Below are 19,180 nucleotides of genomic sequence, written 5' to 3'. Positions count from 1 at the left end.
GAAAACGATTTCAATGGCTTATGGATTCCCCCAACAGACCTTGAGTTGGGACTACATCAGAACCAAGAGGCTTTGTGACTCAGCTGGTCTGGGGCCGAGAAATTTGCATTTCTAGTAATTTCCCAGGGATGCTGCCTGGCCACACTTTGAGAAGCAAGGGCCTACGTGAAGAACAGGCTGTATAACTTACTGAGAGTGCCCGGGGTGTGCCCGAACAGGGGCAGCGGGTCTGGCTTCCTGAGGCTGGGGGAGGGGGAGCAGAGGGTGAGACACAGAGGGGGCTGGTCTCTGAGATCCTCGGGGTGGGGCATAGCCTCCTCTGTCCCCTGAGAGGCACCTCCCTCTCTTCTGGGCCCAGACACACGGTCTGGGAGTAGAGATGGCGGCAAAGCCCGCCGGGGCCTCCAGCCGCAGGGCCAGCACCGACACAGGTTGTGCTATGGGCCGGTGAGCCAGAACGAGCCTCCTCCAGGCCGAATGAGGCCGAGAGGCAGACACGGGGAGGGGCCGCGTCTCAGCACCATTCATCATCCCAAGAAAGTACACACACGTGAGGGCCGCTCCCCAAACCGGGAAAAGTGAGAACAGAATGCAGGCTCTTTGGAACGAAGAGAAAAGGTAACACTGGGGAGGGAAACCGCTCCCTTTCCTGGGACCCCACACAGAAGCCGAGGGACCCGTGTCCTCCTCAGGGGTGCTGACCTGAGCCGGCAGCTCCACCGACCAGTGGGAGCAGGCAGGAGACCACAAGGCCGGATGTCCAGCCCCCACCCCACCCCCACGCCCTGCCCTGCCCCGCCCCCAGGCTGAGGGGGAGGGGAGCCGCAGCCACCACGGGTCATTGCCCCCTCTGGGTGGTGCCGGCCTCCCTAGGGCAGGGACAGGGGCTAAATTCAGTGATGGCAGAGAGCCCTCGTGGGCCCATGAACCTCCAATGTCCTGGAGGAGAGGGGCAGAGGGATTCCTGGGGAGAGGGGAGAGCCTTGAGGTCTCCGCCAGAGCAAAGGGAGGATTTGGAATCTTGGATTTACCAAAACACAAACAAACAAACAAAAAAAAACTCAGCAATTTCAAAATTTGTTTTTAATTTGACAAGTATAAAAGCAATACAAAAATGGCCCCAACCTGCCAGGAACAAGGAACCACTCAATAAATAGAGCCTGAGAGGGGAGGGTGCGGGGCCCGTGCGGACAGCAGGTGCGCGGGGACTAGCGTGGGCGGTAGCAGTAAACGCCGTACCTGCGGCTGCGCGGGTCTGGGAAGCCGAAGCTTCGGACGCCAGGCTCCAGGGGCCCGCAGTTGGGACGCGGGTGAACCACAGGGTAGCGGGCGCTGCCATCTGCCAGCCAGCCGGCATCACAGCGGTCCAGGCCACGGAACTTCCAGGCGGCAAAGAGCTGGCCCACCTTGGCAATCCGGGCGCCATCTTCCTGGCAGGCCTCCTTGGCCTCGGCCAGCGTCAGCTTCTCAGGGTGGTCCAGGTAGTACACCTGCCCTGTGGGAAAGTGGGGTGTGAGGGCGGGGCAGCGCAGGGGGCAGCCAGAGAGGACGGGGGGGGGGGGGGGGGGGGGGGGGGGGGGGGGGGAAGCTGCAGAAATGCCAGTCTCCAAAGGCCTAGCAATTAGGAGCCCAGGGGGTTCTACCATGGATATTCAGGGGATACCTTCCCAGTTCTGACCCCTTCTCTGAGAGTCCCATCCCATCTGCCGTGGGGCTGGGGTCCCTCCAGTCGTGTCTGTGCTCCACCCCACTCTTAATTGCACCCTGGGTGGGCACCCCACCTAGGCTGGACCAGTCGGAGTCTCTCGCCCACTCAGTCGTTTACTGAGCACCTACTACGTGCCCGGACACTCTTCTGAGTGACCGTGAATCCATGTCTGTTTTTATCTTCCCATGAAACGATCCTCTTTGTGGGACAGACGATGCTGTATTTGTCTATGATGCCCAGAGCCTAGCCTGGGCCCTAGCACGCAGTAGGCTCTCAAAACACGTCTGATGAACGAGGAAACCAGCGATTGGTGTGAAACAGCAGCAAAGCACTCGCTCAGCCAGACGTGGCTTCAGTGTCGGCAGGTGCTCCAGACCTCCAGGCGAAGGTGCGGGCAGAGCAGGCAGGGAGGTCCTAACGTTCCCCCAGATGCTGCCCTCCCACCCCTGGCCTGCGCCTGGCCACGGCACTCACCCTTGAGGGCAGCGGAGAAGCAGAACACGTCGTAGCGGTGCAGGCGGCGGTGACGCGGGCCGTAGCTGCGCACCCCGGGCGCCAGGCCCAGGCCACCGCAGGGCTGCCGGGCCAGTGTGACGGGGTACTGCACCGAGGCGTCCTGCAGCCAGCCCGCGTTACACCAGTCCAGGCCCTCCTCCCAGGCCCGGAATAACTGCTCGAAGGAGGCCACCACCGCGTCCTGCTCCTCACACGCCCGCTGGGCCTCGCGGAAGTTGAGCAGGTAGCGGCCCTGGGGGTGCTGGTAGGGAAAGACCACACCTGGGGAGGGAGGACAGAGGGGCTGGGACGGGTGGCCCAGCCGGCTGGAGACCCCGGTCCCTGCCCCCGGCACTCTGAAAACACGTAGTAGCTGGTTAAGCTCACGAACGGATCAGCCAGTGAATGTCCCCACGTATAGAGTGGGAATGCCACCTAATTCACAGGGCTGTCGCAGGAACCCCAGAGCTGTGGTCTCCATTGTGTCCCCCCCCTCCCCCGCCCCCGCCCAGATCATATGTTGAAATCCTGAGGCCTGATGTGATGGGATCAGGAGGCCACCCTCAGGAGGCACTTAGGTCATGAGGGCGGCACCCTCGTGAATGAGATGATGCCCCCTCGCCCCTTCCACCGTGTGAGGACACGGCGAGCAGTCTGTGACCTGGCCGAGGGCTCTCACCTGCCGGTGCCGGCATCCTCCCATCCCCACCGGCCCCGCCATCGGGGATGAGGAATGTGACCCCTCCGGCCGCCAGGTGGGCGAGGGAGGCGGGTGCTGATGGTAAGAGCCCTTGACTTGCATTTTATGTTCAACTTCTCAGAAGAAGGTACAGGAGGGGCTACCCCCATCCCTCATCTCACGCGGGAGGGGACGGGAGCTCCGAGGGGATGAGGCGTCTACCCAGGACGCCAGGCTGGGAGGGGGTGGATGTGGGGCCTGAACACGGTTCTCCGTCCGTCCCAGCCGTCTCCCTCACAGGTAGGAGAGGTCTGAGGACGCACAGCCCCGTCCTAGGGACAGAGACGGGACTGTCCACTGGAGCCCGCACACAGGGCCTGGCTGGTTTGGGCAGCACTGGTTTGTGACTGTTGGGTTTTTTTGGTTTGGGGTTTTCGTTTTTTAGAAGAGCCTTACATAAAAATCCAGAGATTTCATGTAAAAATATACACTTCTCGTGTCAAATCAGAAACCCTGGCTGCACGGACTCAGCTTCCGGACCTGAGTGGGGCACTCCTTTGGGATGGGATGAGGGTTCAGCCACTGAGTGGAGGGTTCAGTCCCCCCTACTCCTGTCACTCGCACCGGGCAGCCTCTTTGGTTTGGGGAGCGTCTCAGCTCCGTCTCTAATTGGCTGTGGGGCCAGTTCCTCTGAAGAGGGTGTGAGCCAGAGGGAGTAGAGGGTTCTGGAACCCGACTGCCTGGGGTCGACGTCCTACGCTGCCATTCGTGAGCTGTGTGACCTTAGGGAAGTTACTCGACGCCCCTGTGCCTCTGTTTCCTCATCTATAAAACCAGGCTGATGATAACAGCAGGGGTGGTCCTGAGGACTGCATGCTTGTCTAACGCACAGAGTTCTAGATGGTTTCTCAGGGCCTCACCCCGCAGCTCCAGCTCCACCAGGCCGCTCTCGTCCTCCAGCCCGTCAATGACCTCACAGCGGTAACGCCCGTAGTCCTCCGGCCGCAAGTCCCCGATCTGCAGCGACACTTCGCGCTCCCTGTCCTGCCGCAGACACACCCGGCCTCGGTAGTCTCCGAAGGAGCGGTGCCTCAGCCCGACGGCCACCAGCACATCCTGCTCCGGGGCCCCGTTCTCTGACAGCTTCCACCACTTGATGCGCACGGGCCTCGGGGACAGCAGGGCCGGCTCGTAGTGGTAGTGGCACGGCAGGGTCACATTGGCCCCTCGGTAGGAGAACAGGGTCTCCTCGGGCGTCTCTACCACCAGCCTCACCCCGCTGAAGACGCCTGCGGGAGAAGTGGGGAGCAGATGGGGACCCGTGGGGCACACGTGTACCCCTGCAGCGGCCACCCCCAGCTCATCCCCAGCTCCCGCCAGGCCCGGGAATTAACACGTTGCAAGAACTGCCCTAACGCCGCACCCGTCCCTGCCTCCACGCGTTCTGCAATGGGACTCTGCGTCTCCTGTCAAGAGGGGACTCTGCGTCCCCTTCCCCTCGAATCCGTGCTGGCCTTGCCACTCGCTTTGACCAAATGAACTTGGCAGAGGTGACTGTTCTGAGCCTGGGCTCCAGGAGGCCCCGCTGCTTCGGCTCCTTCTCGGAACCCTGCCAGCCTCCGTGAGAACGAGCCTGGGCTCACCTGCTGGAGAAGGAGAGCCCCACGTGGAGCAGAGACGAGCCCTCCCAGCTGAGGCCGTCCTAGGCCACGCAGCCCCCAGCCAACCTGTCCCCCGACTGCAGGCACAGTCTGTGAGGAAATGGCGGCCAGCCCAAAATGCTGACCCATGGAATAAGCAACAAAGCAAAACAGAAAAACCACCGCTGTTGTCTTAAGCCATTAAGTTTGTGCATAAGAAGCTAGCTGATGTAGTTAGGTGATAAGAGCACCCCAGATCAGGTGGCTGGTTGGGACTCAGATCGCCCTGAGTGTCCTTCCCTACCACGCTGACCACGGAAGAGCACAGCTTGTCCTTCGCTGTCTGTCCACCTGTCATCCATGATTCTTCCCCAAATACCTAGAAACACAGGTGAGAGGAGGCCAGGACTTCTACAGGAGACAATACTCAGGGCTCCCGGGTGCCAATAAATACAGAGCCTAACAAACCCCCCCCCCCCCCCCCCCCAGAACCAGATTTATGCTGAGGCTGGCTCATCTTTAACTTGGGACCCAGTACAGAGGCCTATCTCCTGATCTTGGGCCTGGACTTAGACCCCTGGAGGGACACAGGGTGGGGGAGGGGGGAGGCTTGGGGCAAGCCGGAGATAAGAGGCTCCCTGCAGAGGACCTCACGCTGCAAAAGCCAGATGCTTTGGTGCAGTGGTTCCCAAAGCGGGGTCCCCAAGCCAGCAGCAGCAACATTCCTGGGACCTTGTTAGAAATGCAAACTCCTGGGCCCCAGCCCAGACCTCCTGAATCAAAAACTCCGGGGGGGGGGGGGGGGGGGGGGAGGAGGGAGGCCCAGTGATCAGTGTTTTAACAGTTCTCCAAGTGACTTGGCTGGTCACTCAAGTTGGAGAACCCTGGACAGGCAGTGGGCACGGAGGTTTGAGACCACAGGCCCGGAGGCAGCTAAGCCAGCCTTGCATCTCGGCTCCAACTTTCCACAAAGCTAATCTGATCTAGTCTAGAGACGTCCGCCGACTCTGCAAACCGCTTTCCTTATTTGTAGAACAGGGTAGTAACGGTACCAACGGCGGGCCGCAGTGAGGCCCAAATCAGGCGAGGTGGGAAACCTGGCACACAGAACGGGCCCGACAGACGTGAGTCAGGACTCTCCTTCCGTGGCTACATTCTTTGTGTTCCCCAGTGCTCTTTGGTCAAGCTGTGTTTGAAGCTGTAACCCGAAGACCATGAGAACATTTGGCTGAATCATAATGCATCCATACGACTAAACACTACACGGCCAGGAACCAAAAACACACAAAAAACAAGAAACACTACACAGCCAGATAAAATAGCTTGGCAGCTGGATATCCACTCACTGACCTTGGGGGGAAGAGCCGTATTCTACGAAGTGATGGCAAGACTCCCAAATCACATGGATAGCAGGAGGTTGAAGACAATTTTCTTATGTAAAAGGCTGGAGGGATACATCTGCAATGGCAGTAATTGTTCCCTCAGGTGGGGGGGAGCTCTTTGTGATTTTGCTCACACGTATTCAGAGACGGACGGGAAAATGGTGAGATCACGGGTAGAAAGCTTCCGTTTGTAAGTTTCCTTGAATCTCCTTCAAGTAGCGTTTGTACAAAAAATAAGTTCTAAGGCAAAGGAGGGTGGGAGGTCAAGTCATGAATGCCCCAAGCCATCCATCACTGATTCCTGGAACCTGTGAGGGTCACCTTCTACAGCAAAGTGGAGTCTACAGGTGGGACTAAGTTAAGGACTGCAGCCACAAGTATCTGTTTAGAAGGAGGCCGAGGAGACGGGAGGATGGAACGGGAAGGCGAAGCGACCATGGAGGCAGGGACAGGGTGACGCAGCTGTAAGTCAAGGTCCATCAGCAGCCACCAGACAGCGGGAGGGCCAGGGAACAGATTCTCCCCAAGAGCCTGAGGGAGGCTCACATCACGACCAGGGCCTGGGAAGTGTTTGTCCCCTCTGTCCTTCCGCAAACCAATCTCAGCATGGGTTCTTTTTTTTTTTTTTTTAATTTTTTTTTTTTCAACGTTTATTTATTTTTGGGACAGAGAGAGATAGAGCATGAATGGGGGAGGGTCAGAGAGAGGGAGACACAGAATCGGAAGCAGGCTCCAGGCTCTGAGCTGCCAGCACAGAGCCCGACGCGGGGCTCGAACTCACGGACCGCGAGATCGTGACCTGGCTGAAGTCGGACGCTTAACCGACTGCGCCACCCAGGCGCCCCTCAGCATGGGTTCTTAAGATCTGCGTGCCCTGGGAAGCTGGCTCAACTCTGTGAGCGTCAGTTAGCTCATCTATGAAATAAAATAATCCACAGGATCTGCTTTCGGGGCTGCAAGGGCAGCCAGCATCAGCTTGGCCCGGTTGGTGCCTTCATTACGCTGGTTGTTAAGCTTGCCTATAGGTCAGGTGTTTGTGAGGATTATGAGACCATGTATGGAAGGCGCTAGAAGCATGCCTGACACATAGTAGGTGCACAACACATGCTAACTAAACAGTCACCTGCCCAGGGGCGCCTGGGTGGCTCAGTCGGTTAAGTGCCCGACTTCGGCTCAGGTCATGATCTCGCAGTCCGTGGGTTCGAGCCCCGTGTCGGGCTCTGTGCTGACAGCTCAGAGCCTGGAGCCCGCTTGGGATTCTGCATCTCCCTCTCTCCCTACCCCTCCCCACCTCTCTCAAAAATAAACATTTAAAAAAAATATTTTTAAAAGTCACCTGCCCAAAGCCACGTAGCTAGTAAGTGGCAAAATTGAGATTCAAACTCTCATCCGTCTAACCTCAAACCCCCTTTCCACTGAGGAACTCCAAGGGAGGTCACATTTAATTTGGATCTTGGAAAACTGGCAACTTCAGGAGCATTCTTAAGCGCACCTGTGTCCGGCACAGGTGAGATTATCAAGTGCTTTCGGTTCCAATGCGCTCAAGCCTGAGGGCCTAGCAAACGGAGTAACTGAACCAGCCCTTACGGTGATCTTAGAAATGCACCCGGTCCCCTGCAAGGGCCCGGCTAGGGAAGGGGCTGCTGGCTCCGTGCCCTGTCCCCTGTCCCGGCCTGGAACCTGCATTATCACAGCAGGAGCCAGGAGAGGTCTCGGTCACCCAGCGGAGCCCAGAGCCAGATCCGGGAGGCCGCCCACCTTCGCCGTGGCCGTTGCCCAGGTTCCAGCCATCGGGCTTGGAGTAGTAGAAGCCGTTGTAGAAGGGCAGCCCGGAGACACAAGGCAGCAGGTACAGCAGGAGCAGAGAGCACATGGCGTCACGCACGGCCGCAGGGCCAGGGTGTCCGGGCAAGGCTGGAGCCCGGGGCAGGCTGGGAAGAGGAGAAAAGCCCATTAGAGAAGCCTGCTGCGGGGGGGGGGGGTCAGGGTCCCCTGGGTTCCAGCGCCCACTCGTTCGCTCGCTCAACAGATAATTACGGAGCATCACGAGCACAGGCACTGTTCTCAGAGTCTAGAAGATGCGCTGGAGCAAGGCCAGGTCCCTGCCCTCGGGGGACCGCACCCCACGGGCAAGATGGGCAGGGAGGAAGCCAGCAAGGTCTCAGGAGGAGCCAGGAGGAGGCAGAAGTCCTGGAGAAGATTTCACAGGGCAATAGGGCAGTGTCAACTTCTCAAACCGGACGTTTGAATTTGAAAAGTTGTGAGCAGCATTTCTCAGAGACTAGACTGGAAAATCTCGGGGTGCATTCATTCGTGTTTAGCGAGGGGGAGTCCTGCATCGTCGAGCTTTGGTTTCAGACCAGAGATGTCTTTGGGGGGGGGGGAGGTCACAATGTGCAATTTGTTTCTGATCCCAAGTCAAGGTCAAAACCAATTTTAAACACCATTTCGACCTCGGTGGACACACAGAATAGGCAGCTAGTCCGTGGCTGTTTTGTTTTGTTTTTTAACGTTGCATTTAAATATTATACCTTGATTACTGAGGGGTTTTTGGTGTGCGCACACACACTCCTCCCCCGCATTTATTTCTGCACCCGAGGCTAACGCTTCACTCACCTGCCCCTCATCACCATTTGCTGAGCGCCTAAAGGTTTAAAAGACCGGCAGCCTTGGAGGAAGTCAGTACAGAGCTGGGGCAGAGGCGTGGGCTGTGTGGGGGGAGCAGAGGCCAGCGGTGGGGCCGCAGAGAAGGAGCGCGGAAACTAGACTGCAGACGTGGGGGTTAGCCAGGCGGGAAGGACACTAGGGTGTGCCCAGCAAGGGCAGGGCAAACACAAAAGCCCAAAGGCCAGAGAGAAGGGGGGGAGGGCTGGGAATGTGCTGGAAGCTATCTGTGCTCTTTTCTGCCCTGATCCCTGTGGTGGCTTCTCTTGGGGGGGGGGGCTGGCTTCTGGCTTCCAGCAGGCTCCTCTCCCCAGCACCTGTTCTCACAGGACCTCTATTTCCTCTCTCTTTCCCCCCAAGACTTGGGGGGCAGTGGCTGTCACTGCTTGTCTGTGTCTTCTCCCTTGTCTGTTGCCCCCACCCCCCTCTAGAAGCTGGCCAGTCCTTATTAGAGTCTCTTTCGTGGAACCACTTAGGGTGAATTCTGTTCCTGCCAAGACCCTGACTGATCTAGGAGAGAGGCCGTGAGCCGTTGGGGCCCAGCAAGCCACTTTTTCCCTCTCTCCTTTGCCCCAAAGGCCCTGGGGTGCCAGGAAGGCTGTAAGCAGAGGGGCCACAGGATCAGACGAACGTCGCAAACTCCCCTCCCGGGGCTGAGTGGAAAGGGGAACGGGAGGCAGCAAGGACAGGGCAGCAGCAGGCATCTGGGAAGCAGGCTGATCATGCAGCCACGTGGAAAAACACTTAGGGTGTAATTTAAAATGGACAAAGCAGATGTGGGAATTGCCACTCTGCTATGATTGTAAGGTTGGGCCCCTGTGAGCGCGTGTTGTATGGAAACCAGAATGGGAGGGGACAGCAAAAGAGATGGGGGGAGGGGGGACGGGAGGGAAGGGGAAGAGAAAAGGAAAGGAGAGCACGGAACCCGTAAGGGTGGTCGGATTACGCAGGGAAGCTTCTTGTTTCCGGAACAGTTAGGAACTCTTGGGGGTGGGGGGGGAAGCACAAATGTGCAGGAAGATGAGAGGTAGAATCTACTCTCTTAGACGCCTTTGCGGAGAGCCTGAGGCCCGGACTTGCCCTCTGTGTTGGGCATTACGGTAAGACCTCGCCCTTCCGAGGTCTTGCTTCTTCCAAGAGTCCCCAGGTGACCCCCATAAAGCCTCACGGGGACTTGGATCTGGGCAGCCCAAGCACAATCAGGCAGCCTACTACGGAAGTTTGGGGGTAGGAAGATCTGGGTTCAAGTCGCATCTCTACGGCTGACAAGCTGTGTGATTGCAGGCCAGTTTCCTCATTTGGGAAACCAGGTTTGGAAAACTCCCTGGCCTATTTCTCCCCCATATGGTCTGCTTTTCTCCTACAGTAACAGAGCTCTAGACAGGTGTGTGCTCAGCTGAAACCTGTATTCCCAGCCTCACTTTGCAGCTAGGAGAGCCAGAGCTGGCCAACGGCAGCAAGCCAAATGAACGTGCCACAGGGAGGCCTTGTGTTAAAACAGGGACAAGGGGCACCTGGGTGGCTCAGTCGGTTAAGCGTCTGACTCTTGATTGGGGCTCAGGTCATGATCTCTCGGTTTGTGGGTTCCAGCCCCACGTCGGGCTCTGTGCTGACCGGGTGGAGCCTGCTTCGGATTCTCTCCCCACCCCCCCTCTCTGCCCACCGCCCCACACTCACACTGGTTCTTTCTCTCAAGATAAACATTAAGAAAAAAAGGGAGGGGCACCTGGGTGGCTCAGTCGGTTAAGCTTCCAACTTCGGGTCAGGCTACAATCTCATGGGTCATGGGTCCAAGGCCCGAGTCAGGCTCTGTGCTGACAGCCTGGAGCCTGCTTCGGATTTTGTGCCTCCCTCTCTCTCTCTCTGCTGCTCCCTTGTTCGTGCTCTTTCTTTCCCAAATTAAACCTCGAAAAAAAAAAATGTTAAAATACAGTTAGGGATACCTCTTCCTGGTATTCTTTCCCTCAACGTGCTGGCACCCAAAGGGGCCACCTCCGTCTCAGATGTAAACCACAGGCTGAATGCTAGAGCTGTGCCCCTAGCCCTGGACTTCCCCCATCTGCACTGTCTCCTAAGAAAAACAACGTCCTATAGGATTAAGCCACCACATTTTGAGTCTCTTTGTGATCACAACTTGGCCTCACTCGGGCTATCATTGGCATAAAGTTAACAGCTGAGTTTAATGGGCACTTACTATCTCCTTTAATCCTCACAACTCCTGGAGGTGGAACTTCTCAGTAGCCTCATTTTTATAGGTGGGAAAACCAAGGCACAGATGAAATCATCTGCCTGAGGTCGTCCAGCTAGGACGTGGCAGAACTGGGATTCGAACCCACTCCGGCTCCAAAGCACGGAAGGAGGATGTCAAATTCAGGGAGGTAGTGTGTGCACAGCACGAGCTCAGTGCCTGGCAGGAGGAGGTAGGAGGTAGTTTCCGTTCCCTTCCTTGAGGTCCCACGTTTGGAACCCAGAAGGAGGTGGAATGAGGACAGAGAGGCTGTTGATAGGAGCTGGATGTCCCAGGGTCCACCCTGTCCCTGGGCGGGGCTCCAGCGGAGGGCTCGCCAGGCCAGGCTGTCTGCCGTGTGCCCAGCAGCGCATCCGGCCCAGGTGCCTCCCAAGTGAGAAAGGGCTTCAGGATGAGCGAATGGAGGTGTTTCTGCTACAAAGTAATATTTGTGTGCTTGAAGAAAAAAATGCATATTTTTGCATTCAATGCATTAAAAAATAACAAGATCGGGGGGGGGGAAATAAGGTTGGGGCCGATTGCTCAAAACACATGCAACTTTGCAGCCTGAGTGTTAACAAAACCAGAAACAGTCCTAGTAAAAAACGCCAGGACTTTTCATTCTCCACTGACATTGGCACCCTGTCAATCAGCCCTTTGAAGCCTCCCCCACAGAGGCAAGTGCTTCCTCCTTTGAGATGTAGATCTTTTCGGGCATTGGATTCCAGTAGAAACCAGATTTACTGAAATTAAGAATCTGACCCAGGGTGAAGCCATCTTCTTCATTTCTGTTTTGTTTTGTTTTTGTTTTTTTTTTTCTTTTTAACTCCGGGGACCTGTCTTTGCAATTTCTTCATGTGATTCCTACATTTATCAGAAAACTTTTGTGTTAAGCGGCCATCCAGGCGTCCCTCCCTCCCCAAATCTATCGCGTCCTTGAGTTGACATGGTGCAGAGTTTGGGTCTTGAGAGGTGAGAAGGGATGCTGTATTATGCAAATCTGTTGGGCTCCTGAGTTTTGGACCCTGAACGCCAGGAGCCTAGACCGTGAGAGACCTTTGTACATGTACTAAGAAAGGCCCTTCCTGAGGACTGATTCTCAAGGAATCCGTCGCTTGCTAAAGCTTGCTCTTTGTGAGAAATCCTGTTCCGGTCGCTCCAATACATCAGCATGTTGAGAAAGATCACCATTGAACCGATGCCACTCGGTGTTATTACTGACCTCAGTCCCTTGTTGTTCTTACCAATTGTGAATGAGGTAATTCCTGGCTCAGAAACACGCCCTGAAGCAGGAAAGACTTCTAGCACCTTGTGGTGTCCTCCAGGGAGCTCCTAGGCACCCCTTCCCAGCCCCAAAGACCCTAACACACACTGCCAACCTCAAGCCTGAGAACTGGACTTACTCCCTGGGTATTAAAGGGCTTCCGTGGCCAGCAGCTCCCTTGATCCTCCCGAGACCACCCCCACCCCCCCAGTCAGCAAGAATTTTATTCTCCCCAATTCATAGGTAAACAGAGGCACAAAGCAATTCTCTAAAGGTCACGTGGCCAAGACAGTAGAGGCAGGACTCTACTGAACCCTTAGGCCAACCCCATCACGGTCTGTCACATTTAAGGACTGCCTTCCACTTGTCAATGCATCTTCACGGATGTCCTTGCCTGTGGGTCTCCGTGTCAGAATTTTTGTCCCCACTGTACAAACTGAGGCTTGGAAATGCTAAGGTGCATGGCTAAAGTTACCCAGGGTAATAGACGAAGGAGCTAGAATCTGACCTCATTCGCTCTGAGGATTTATCACATATCTACCATGTGCCAGGCACAGCTCTCGGCCCGCAGGATCCAAATCAGAAATCTTCCTGGAGATTACGTTCCAGCAAGGGAAACAGACAGCACGATGCAGGATGTACGTGATGTCAAAGCCATGCATGTGATAGAAAAGGCTGAAGCGGTGGGGGGGGGGGGGGGGGGGTGTGCCTGGAGACAGGATGGATCAGGACGCCTCCCTGAGAAGGGGACCAGCTGAAAGTGTAAACTTTGAAAATCCTAGGGAAAAGCATCCGGGGTAGGGAACAGCAAATGCGAAGGCCTTCGGCAGGAATAGCCTGAAGTCCAATGAGGAGCGAGGAGCAAGAGAGAGGGTGGTGGGAAATGATGTTCACGCAGCTGTCACAGGACCACTGTGGACACGGAAGGGTTTTCAGCAGAGGACAGCTATGCCTCTGACTTACCTGATTCTAAGAGCACCGTCCAGGCTATCTCCCTACCTCAGCTCAAGTGCATGGCCTCATCCTGGCTTCTCCTTTCCAGCTAAAAAGCAGCCCTACCTAGTTCTTTCCATTACTTCCCGCTCCTCCATTCTGGACACACCCCTGTCTACTCTCTGGTTTAGGAACACTACAGCAGGGGCACCTGGCTGGCTCAGTCGGTGAAGCCCATGACTCCTGATCTCAGGGTTGTGAGTTCGAGGCCCATGTTGGGTGTGGAGCCTACTTAAAACAAAAAACCAAACCAAATTACAGCCAGTGGAGAGGTGTGATCTGGTCAACTCCTCTCTTTGCTGGAGGGCACCGAGAAAAACGAGTTCTGAACATCAGCCCTGTGTCCAGGAGCTGTGACCCCGATGGAGGCAGGCCCCCCTCTTCCAGCCCTCTCTGGCTGCACTCCTGTCAAAACACCTGACGTGTCCAGGCTGACAGATGCCCAGGTGACACCCGCTGGCTGGCTGGCTCTGGGAAGCCATTCGATTTCTCTGAACAGAAGCTTCCCTTCTCTGAACAGAGGTCTCCCTGTCCCCAGAGAAGACTAACAGGGAAGCTCGAGGGTTGAACCCAGTGGCCACCCTGAACATTAGGCGAAAGCATAAAGCCGCGTCCTGATTGCAGGCCACGGGGGGAAGATGCCGCTTAGCTGCCGCCCGGCCCCAGGCCCGTCTGACTGCTCCCACTCAGGGGAGCAACGGACCGCCTCTGCTCCCCTGACCCGCCTATCCTGGTCCCCAGCCCCTCAGAACCGCCACAGAGGTGCCACCAGCTTGAAGGCCCAAGATCCAGTCCAGCCCAGGCACCTTGGCAGCTGGGGGCTCCCCAAATCAGCTGGAGCTCTGCCTGGGCAAAGACCCACCCGCACCCTGCTGAGGGGCCTTGAGCAAGTTATTCAACCTCTCTACATCTCCACGACCTCCTCTGTAAAAGGATCAATACTAGCCCCTCACTCGAGGGCCGTGCTGAGGGTTATAGGAGATGAATTATGTCCAGTCACAATATATGGCAGGTGCTCAACAAAGAGCCGCTAACACATCTTGGCAGAAGAACACAGGGGCAGATTTCGGGTCCCAGAGTCAGACTGGCCACCTGAATTCGGTCCTGGTTCCACCCACATACTAACACTCTATCAGTGGGGGCGCCCAGTTGGCTCAGTCAGACCATACAACTCTTGATCTCAGAGTGGTGAGTTCAAGCCCCATAATGGGTGGAGAGATTTCTTAAAAATGAAATCTTGAGGCGCCTGGGTGGCTCCGTCAGTGAAGCATTTGACTTTGGTTCAGGTCATGATCTCATGGCTTGTGAGTTCGAGCCCCGCGTCGGGCTCCGAGCTGATGGCTCAGAGCCTGGAGCTGCTTTGGATTCTGTGTCTCCCTCTCTCTCTGCCCCTCTCCCAGATCACACACTCTCGCTCTCTCTCTCAAAAATGAATAAACACACTTTTTTTAAAGATTAAAAAAATTTTATCAGTGGGCAAGTCACTGAGTTTCACTTTCCTCATCTGTAAAATGGGGGTCACAACAATTCCAATCAAAAGATTAAAGGAGAGAATAAGGAGGGTGAGCGCTCAAAAGATGAGTTATTATTACTAGTGTTAACCGTGCACAAGGTGAACTCTCACGTTACTTCAGTGGATCTTTCTCCCCTCTCATTGCCTAGGAGAGAAGGCAGCCACCACTGCCTTCTCTTTACAGTTGGGGAAACTGAGGCTAAGGGCACACAGATGAGTGAAATACCCAAGGCTGTGTCTTTGGTAACTCCGCCGGCAGAAGTTAGAGAAAATTCCAGTCTCCGGGCCACCCATCCTTTGCCTCTCCCAGCACCACTCGCCTCGGGTCCCCTCCACACACCAGAATAAGCTGAACCCCACCTTGGAAGGAAGATGGGCCACACACCTCCCCTCAGACTATTCTCACCGTGCGACGGCGAGCCGAGTCCCCCAAACTCCAGCAGGGGGCAGCATTGCCCTCCAGGACTCCATAAGCCCCAGCTCCGCGTGAGGAATTTGACTTCGGTGCCCCCTGTTTAGACAAGACTGACCGGCGCCTTTGAAACCTGCGGGCCCCGTAAAGTGGAAGCCGGAGGTGTTTCCTACCAGCATTCCCACCCCGCTGGCTCATGCAGGGCGGCGGGAGAGGGGCCTCTCCGTCACCTCCCCCTGCTGCCCCGAGCAGAAGCACTCCCCGGGGTCAGCGCTGGGCACCGCGGTCGAGGCCGGGTCACAGGCTGCTGAGGCCACCCAGCGAGCTGGTGACACAGCTGGGTCCTTCCTGGCCGCTCACCGAACCTAAATTCCTTCCCGAAGGATCCCATCTCCCACCCATCTCCCTTCTCGCCGCCCTCTCTCTGTGCCTCTGGTCTCGCCGCCCTAACGCAGAAACCCCGGTGAACCGACGCCTGAACCCGACGGGCATCCTTTGCGCTTGCCCTACGCAGAGGCCAAGAGGCGCAGGTCCGCCCGCCCGCCGCCCCGCCGGTCGTCCCCAGCCCCCCACCTCACCCCCGAGCTCCAGGGAACCCCGGAGCACGCGACACGTGCAGCGGGGCAGAGCCAGGCGCGCGGTGCACCGTGCTGGCGGCTGCAGGACCCAGACCGGACGAGACCGGCAGGGATCGGCGGGCCCCGGTGGCAAAGGGGCTGCACCGGGCGGTGGTCTCAGAGGCCTCGGGTTTCGCCGGGGATTTGCTTCCTCGTGGCGAGCCCAGGGGATCCGCGCCCCTCTCCCCGCACTCGCGCCCGCGGCGCGCCCCAGGGGCGATCAGAACCCAGCTCCGCCCGGCCCCGCGGTGCCCAGCGCACTCCTCCTGCCCGCTTTCCCGACCCTGCCCGAGAGGCCTGGGGCCCCGGGGAGAACCCGGCCCGCACGGGGGCCCGAGGAGCCCGAGCTCCCCCGAGCTCCCCCGAGCTACGCACCGTCCCCAGGCGTCTCCTCGACGGCCGGAGCGCTCGGCCTCGGACGGTCCGGGTCCCAGGGATCCTGAAGCGCTTGAAAGGAAGCGGCTGCGGACAAATCCCCGCGCTCCTGCCTGGCCAGCCCCTTAAAGGAACAGGCGCCCCTTTCCCTCCCAAGGGCTGGGTCCAAAGGGAGGAGTTGTTGCCGACTTGCGCTGTCTCCAGCCTCGGCTGGGGACCACCGCCAAAACTGACTGTCCACGAGTTGCCCTCACATCTTAGAAAGGGGTAAGTGGGAAATGGAAGAGGCGCATTAACTGAGGAGGGTCCCATTAATTAGATCACTCCCGTTTACCAAAAAACAGTGGGACTGAACAGGGGGAGCCCCTCCCCAGCTCTCTGCAGGTGGGCTATGGCTGCCGCCCACCTTAGGGAGAAGTAAGGGTAAGGAATGTCCTGCCTGCCTACCTTTTCCCCCCTGTAAGACAAGAGGGCAAGGACATCCCTCCTGCCCGTGATCTTGGCCGTCATGAAATCACCAGACTGCTAACTCCGTGTCTGGAGCAAAGATGCTGATGGTAGTGGGTGAGGCTTGAATCGGTGGTCTTGGAAGGAGGGAAGGCGGTTAGGGGTGCTCCCTGCAGCCAGCAGGGGCAACGAGGCTTCTGACTGGTGCTCCAACAGGGGGCAGGGCCCTCCCTTAGAATCCTGCCAGCAGTCTAATCAGCCATCCGGCCTCACCTCCCAGAACTGTTTGGACAGGGTGTTTTGTTTCCGCCCTGGCAGACAGGGGTCCTGGGCTGGACAGTTTCCCTCAGCAGAGAAGCCGAGAGATCCTTCAACCCTAGCCGGAAGAAGGGCCACAGGGTCAGTGAGTCCAGAAACACCACAGCCTACGTTCACGCAAGCGAGCATGTGTGTGTGTCTTACACAAGAGCCAGAAGCACATCAGAGCACAAAGAGCTGCAGCGAACTAGAAGGCACACCACATCCAAAGTGAATGCCAGGCTTCTGGGAGCCAGTGAAGGTTCCTACCCCAGGAGGAGAGGTCTGACCACTGTGCAGATGGATTGGAGGGGTGATACACAAAACACGAGTACCAGTTAGGAAACTCTTGCAAGCTTCTCTAATGATGGCGTGAGCAAAGTGTTTGAGGCCTCCAACACACCAGGCTTTGCATCTGTATGTTCTCTCCGTTAGTCTCCACAAGGCCGTGGAGGCGGTCCTATTATCTCCATTTTACAGATGAGGGAACTGAGGCCCAGAGATCTCAACGAGTTGCCTCAGGTTGCTTGGAGCCAAGATGTGAACTCAGATCTTCCAGCCGGAGGCCCTGCGTTCCTCAGGACTCCACCCTGTTTAAACCAGGGGATCCCAGACTCCTGGGAGAGGCAGGCCAATGCATCCCGGTGCTGATGGCCACAGGTGAAGGAACAGGGGCGACATCCGGGGAGGGCAGTTTTGCTCCAGCAAGTTTCACACGCCAGCCAGGGCTGGCCCCCCAGACAGCGGTCAGGAATAAAAGCAAATCTGGGGAGGAGATGGTGAACGTCTGTGGAAGCGGAAAGACGACCCAGGCGAGAGGAGTCGAGGGCAGGGGGAGCAGGAGTGAGGGCCCCAGGCTCTCTCCAGAGGGGGACTTTGAGAAGGCCGTGACCAACTCCTCCAAGGTCGCAGAGATGAGGAGGGTCTGGGTGGCTTCAGCTACTCCAGAGTGACCTCGGGGCTCCTGGGCCAGGTGGGGGCCTTGTGACGACTGCTCACCAGCCCCCATGGCCAGCCAGCCGATGAGACTGGCCCACAGCAAACATTCCATGCCGTGAACGGGGGTTGTGGACCTGTAAGAGTGAAGCTCTCCGTTTCCCTTTCTGGGCCTCCCGACTTCTAGCAAGGCTCACGGCCCAGTTGACTGGGGAGGTGGAAGCATCCCAGAGCACAGGTGCACTGAGAAGAAGCTCCTCCCACTGGCTGCGAGTCCCCAGGAGAGGCCAGAACAGGGTTGTCGATAGGAAAGGCTCCCCCGAGGGAGCCCAGATGCCGCCAACCAGCCAGAAGGACTGACTCCCAAACACAATCCATGCAGCTCCACAGAAGAGGTCTCGGAGACGGGAGGGAGTGACCCGGCTGAAAGACCCCCAGGGGCGGGGAGCCCCAGTCCCCATTCCGAGACCGCAGCCTGGGCCTTTAGTCTGTTCCTGCCTGGCGAAAAATCCCTGGCAAGGGGAGCTCTCCGGAAGGAGCCACTTCCACACTAATTTTCCTCCCCAGGTTCCAGCAAAGCCACACCCTCCCTTTGGCAGCCATGTGGCCAGATCTGCTGCCTAGAGATGTATGTATATCCCAGCAAGGCTCCCAAAGTTTGTTCCAGAAAATTCATCTTGTGTTCCAAGGCCTAGGATACTAAGGTGGTTTTGCATACCTTTCCCAGCTACTCGGTCCCTCCTCTACCTGCCAGCCCCCTTATCCCCAATCACCAGGGGGTGGCCGGCACTGCCCCCCCCCAAAGCCTGCTTCCTGACTGCCCCTGTATTGGGGGGCAGGGTGGTGAGAGCAGAGCGGGTACCCCTGGAGCTTTCTGTGGCCCCACAGCCCTGCCAGCGGCCTCTCAGGAACTAGTGTGCTCAGCCAGGAGGCCTCGTGACCACTTGGCTGAGCCCTGGCCCCTTCCACCCACACTGCACCCCACCGCTGGAGCCTCACACAGCTCTGAATGCAGCCCAGGTTCGCGGAGTTTCTAGCGGTTTCTCCGGGCCCTCACTCTAGAAGTGGAGAAAATGCTGAAGGGGAAAACCGACAGCCTCAGCCTCTCCTACTGGCATGGGAAGAGAGCAAAGGCATTCACGGAGACAGGCTGTGTGTGTGCCAGGCATCCCCTGGGCCCCTCACTGGGCGGCAGCTGTGGACCCCAAGGCTGCAGGAGTCTGGGGCGGGGAGAACGGAGAAGAGGCCTGGGCATGAGGACTCTGTGGGGCCCCCGACCCCCAATAGTCTCTCCCTTCTCCTCGTAAGTTCTCCACAACCAGCAGGTGATACAAGAATACTGGTATCTGGAAGGTCTGAGGGGAGCGGGGGGTGGGGGGGCAGCCCAGGCCAAAGCCCATGTGGACGGAGCAGTGATGAGCCAGAGCAAGAGTTCAGGGGGTGATATAAATATATTTTGGAAGCTGCCTGTGTACTCTGGGGTAAAGAACCAGCACAGAGGGCGCCCCCCCATGCCCACCCACCTCCACCC

The 19,180-nt window shown here is 57.5% G+C and overlaps 1 protein-coding gene across 1 annotated transcript; it reads right to left on the bottom strand.

Annotated features, from left to right (window-relative positions):
• Nucleotides 1-1,064: 1,064 nt before the first annotated feature.
• Nucleotides 1,065-19,155, bottom strand: HAPLN3 (hyaluronan and proteoglycan link protein 3). Its single transcript, XM_045448692.1, has 5 exons — nucleotides 15,970-19,155; nucleotides 7,663-7,835; nucleotides 3,803-4,171; nucleotides 2,183-2,485; nucleotides 1,065-1,495 (listed from the first exon to the last, which is right to left on the bottom strand). The coding sequence occupies exons 2-5, from the start codon at nucleotides 7,775-7,777 to the stop codon at nucleotides 1,209-1,211; spliced, it is 1,074 nt and encodes a 357-aa protein (XP_045304648.1). The 5' UTR covers nucleotides 7,778-7,835; nucleotides 15,970-19,155; the 3' UTR covers nucleotides 1,065-1,208.
• Nucleotides 19,156-19,180: the final 25 nt, after the last annotated feature.

Source organism: Leopardus geoffroyi, chromosome B3, assembly GCF_018350155.1.
Source record: "Leopardus geoffroyi isolate Oge1 chromosome B3, O.geoffroyi_Oge1_pat1.0, whole genome shotgun sequence".
Lineage (NCBI taxonomy): Eukaryota > Metazoa > Chordata > Mammalia > Carnivora > Felidae > Leopardus > Leopardus geoffroyi.
The sequence above is the reverse complement of the archived record's forward strand: the minus strand, read 5'-3'. Positions and strand labels throughout refer to the sequence as shown.

What these genes read in the sequence shown, in the direction of transcription:
- HAPLN3 (XM_045448692.1), bottom strand. Translation starts at nt 7,777, where the DNA reads ATGTGCTCTCTGCTCCTGCTGTACCTGCTGCCTTGTGTCTCCGGGCTG. An exon ending in GGGCAACGGCCACGGCGAAG is followed by an intron (nt 4,172 to 7,662) that starts GTGGGCGGCCTC and finishes CTTCTCCCGCAG; the next exon opens with GCGTCTTCAGCGGGGTGAGG. An exon ending in GGTGGAGCTGGAGCTGCGGG is followed by an intron (nt 2,486 to 3,802) that starts GTGAGGCCCTGA and finishes CTCCCTCCCCAG; the next exon opens with GTGTGGTCTTTCCCTACCAG.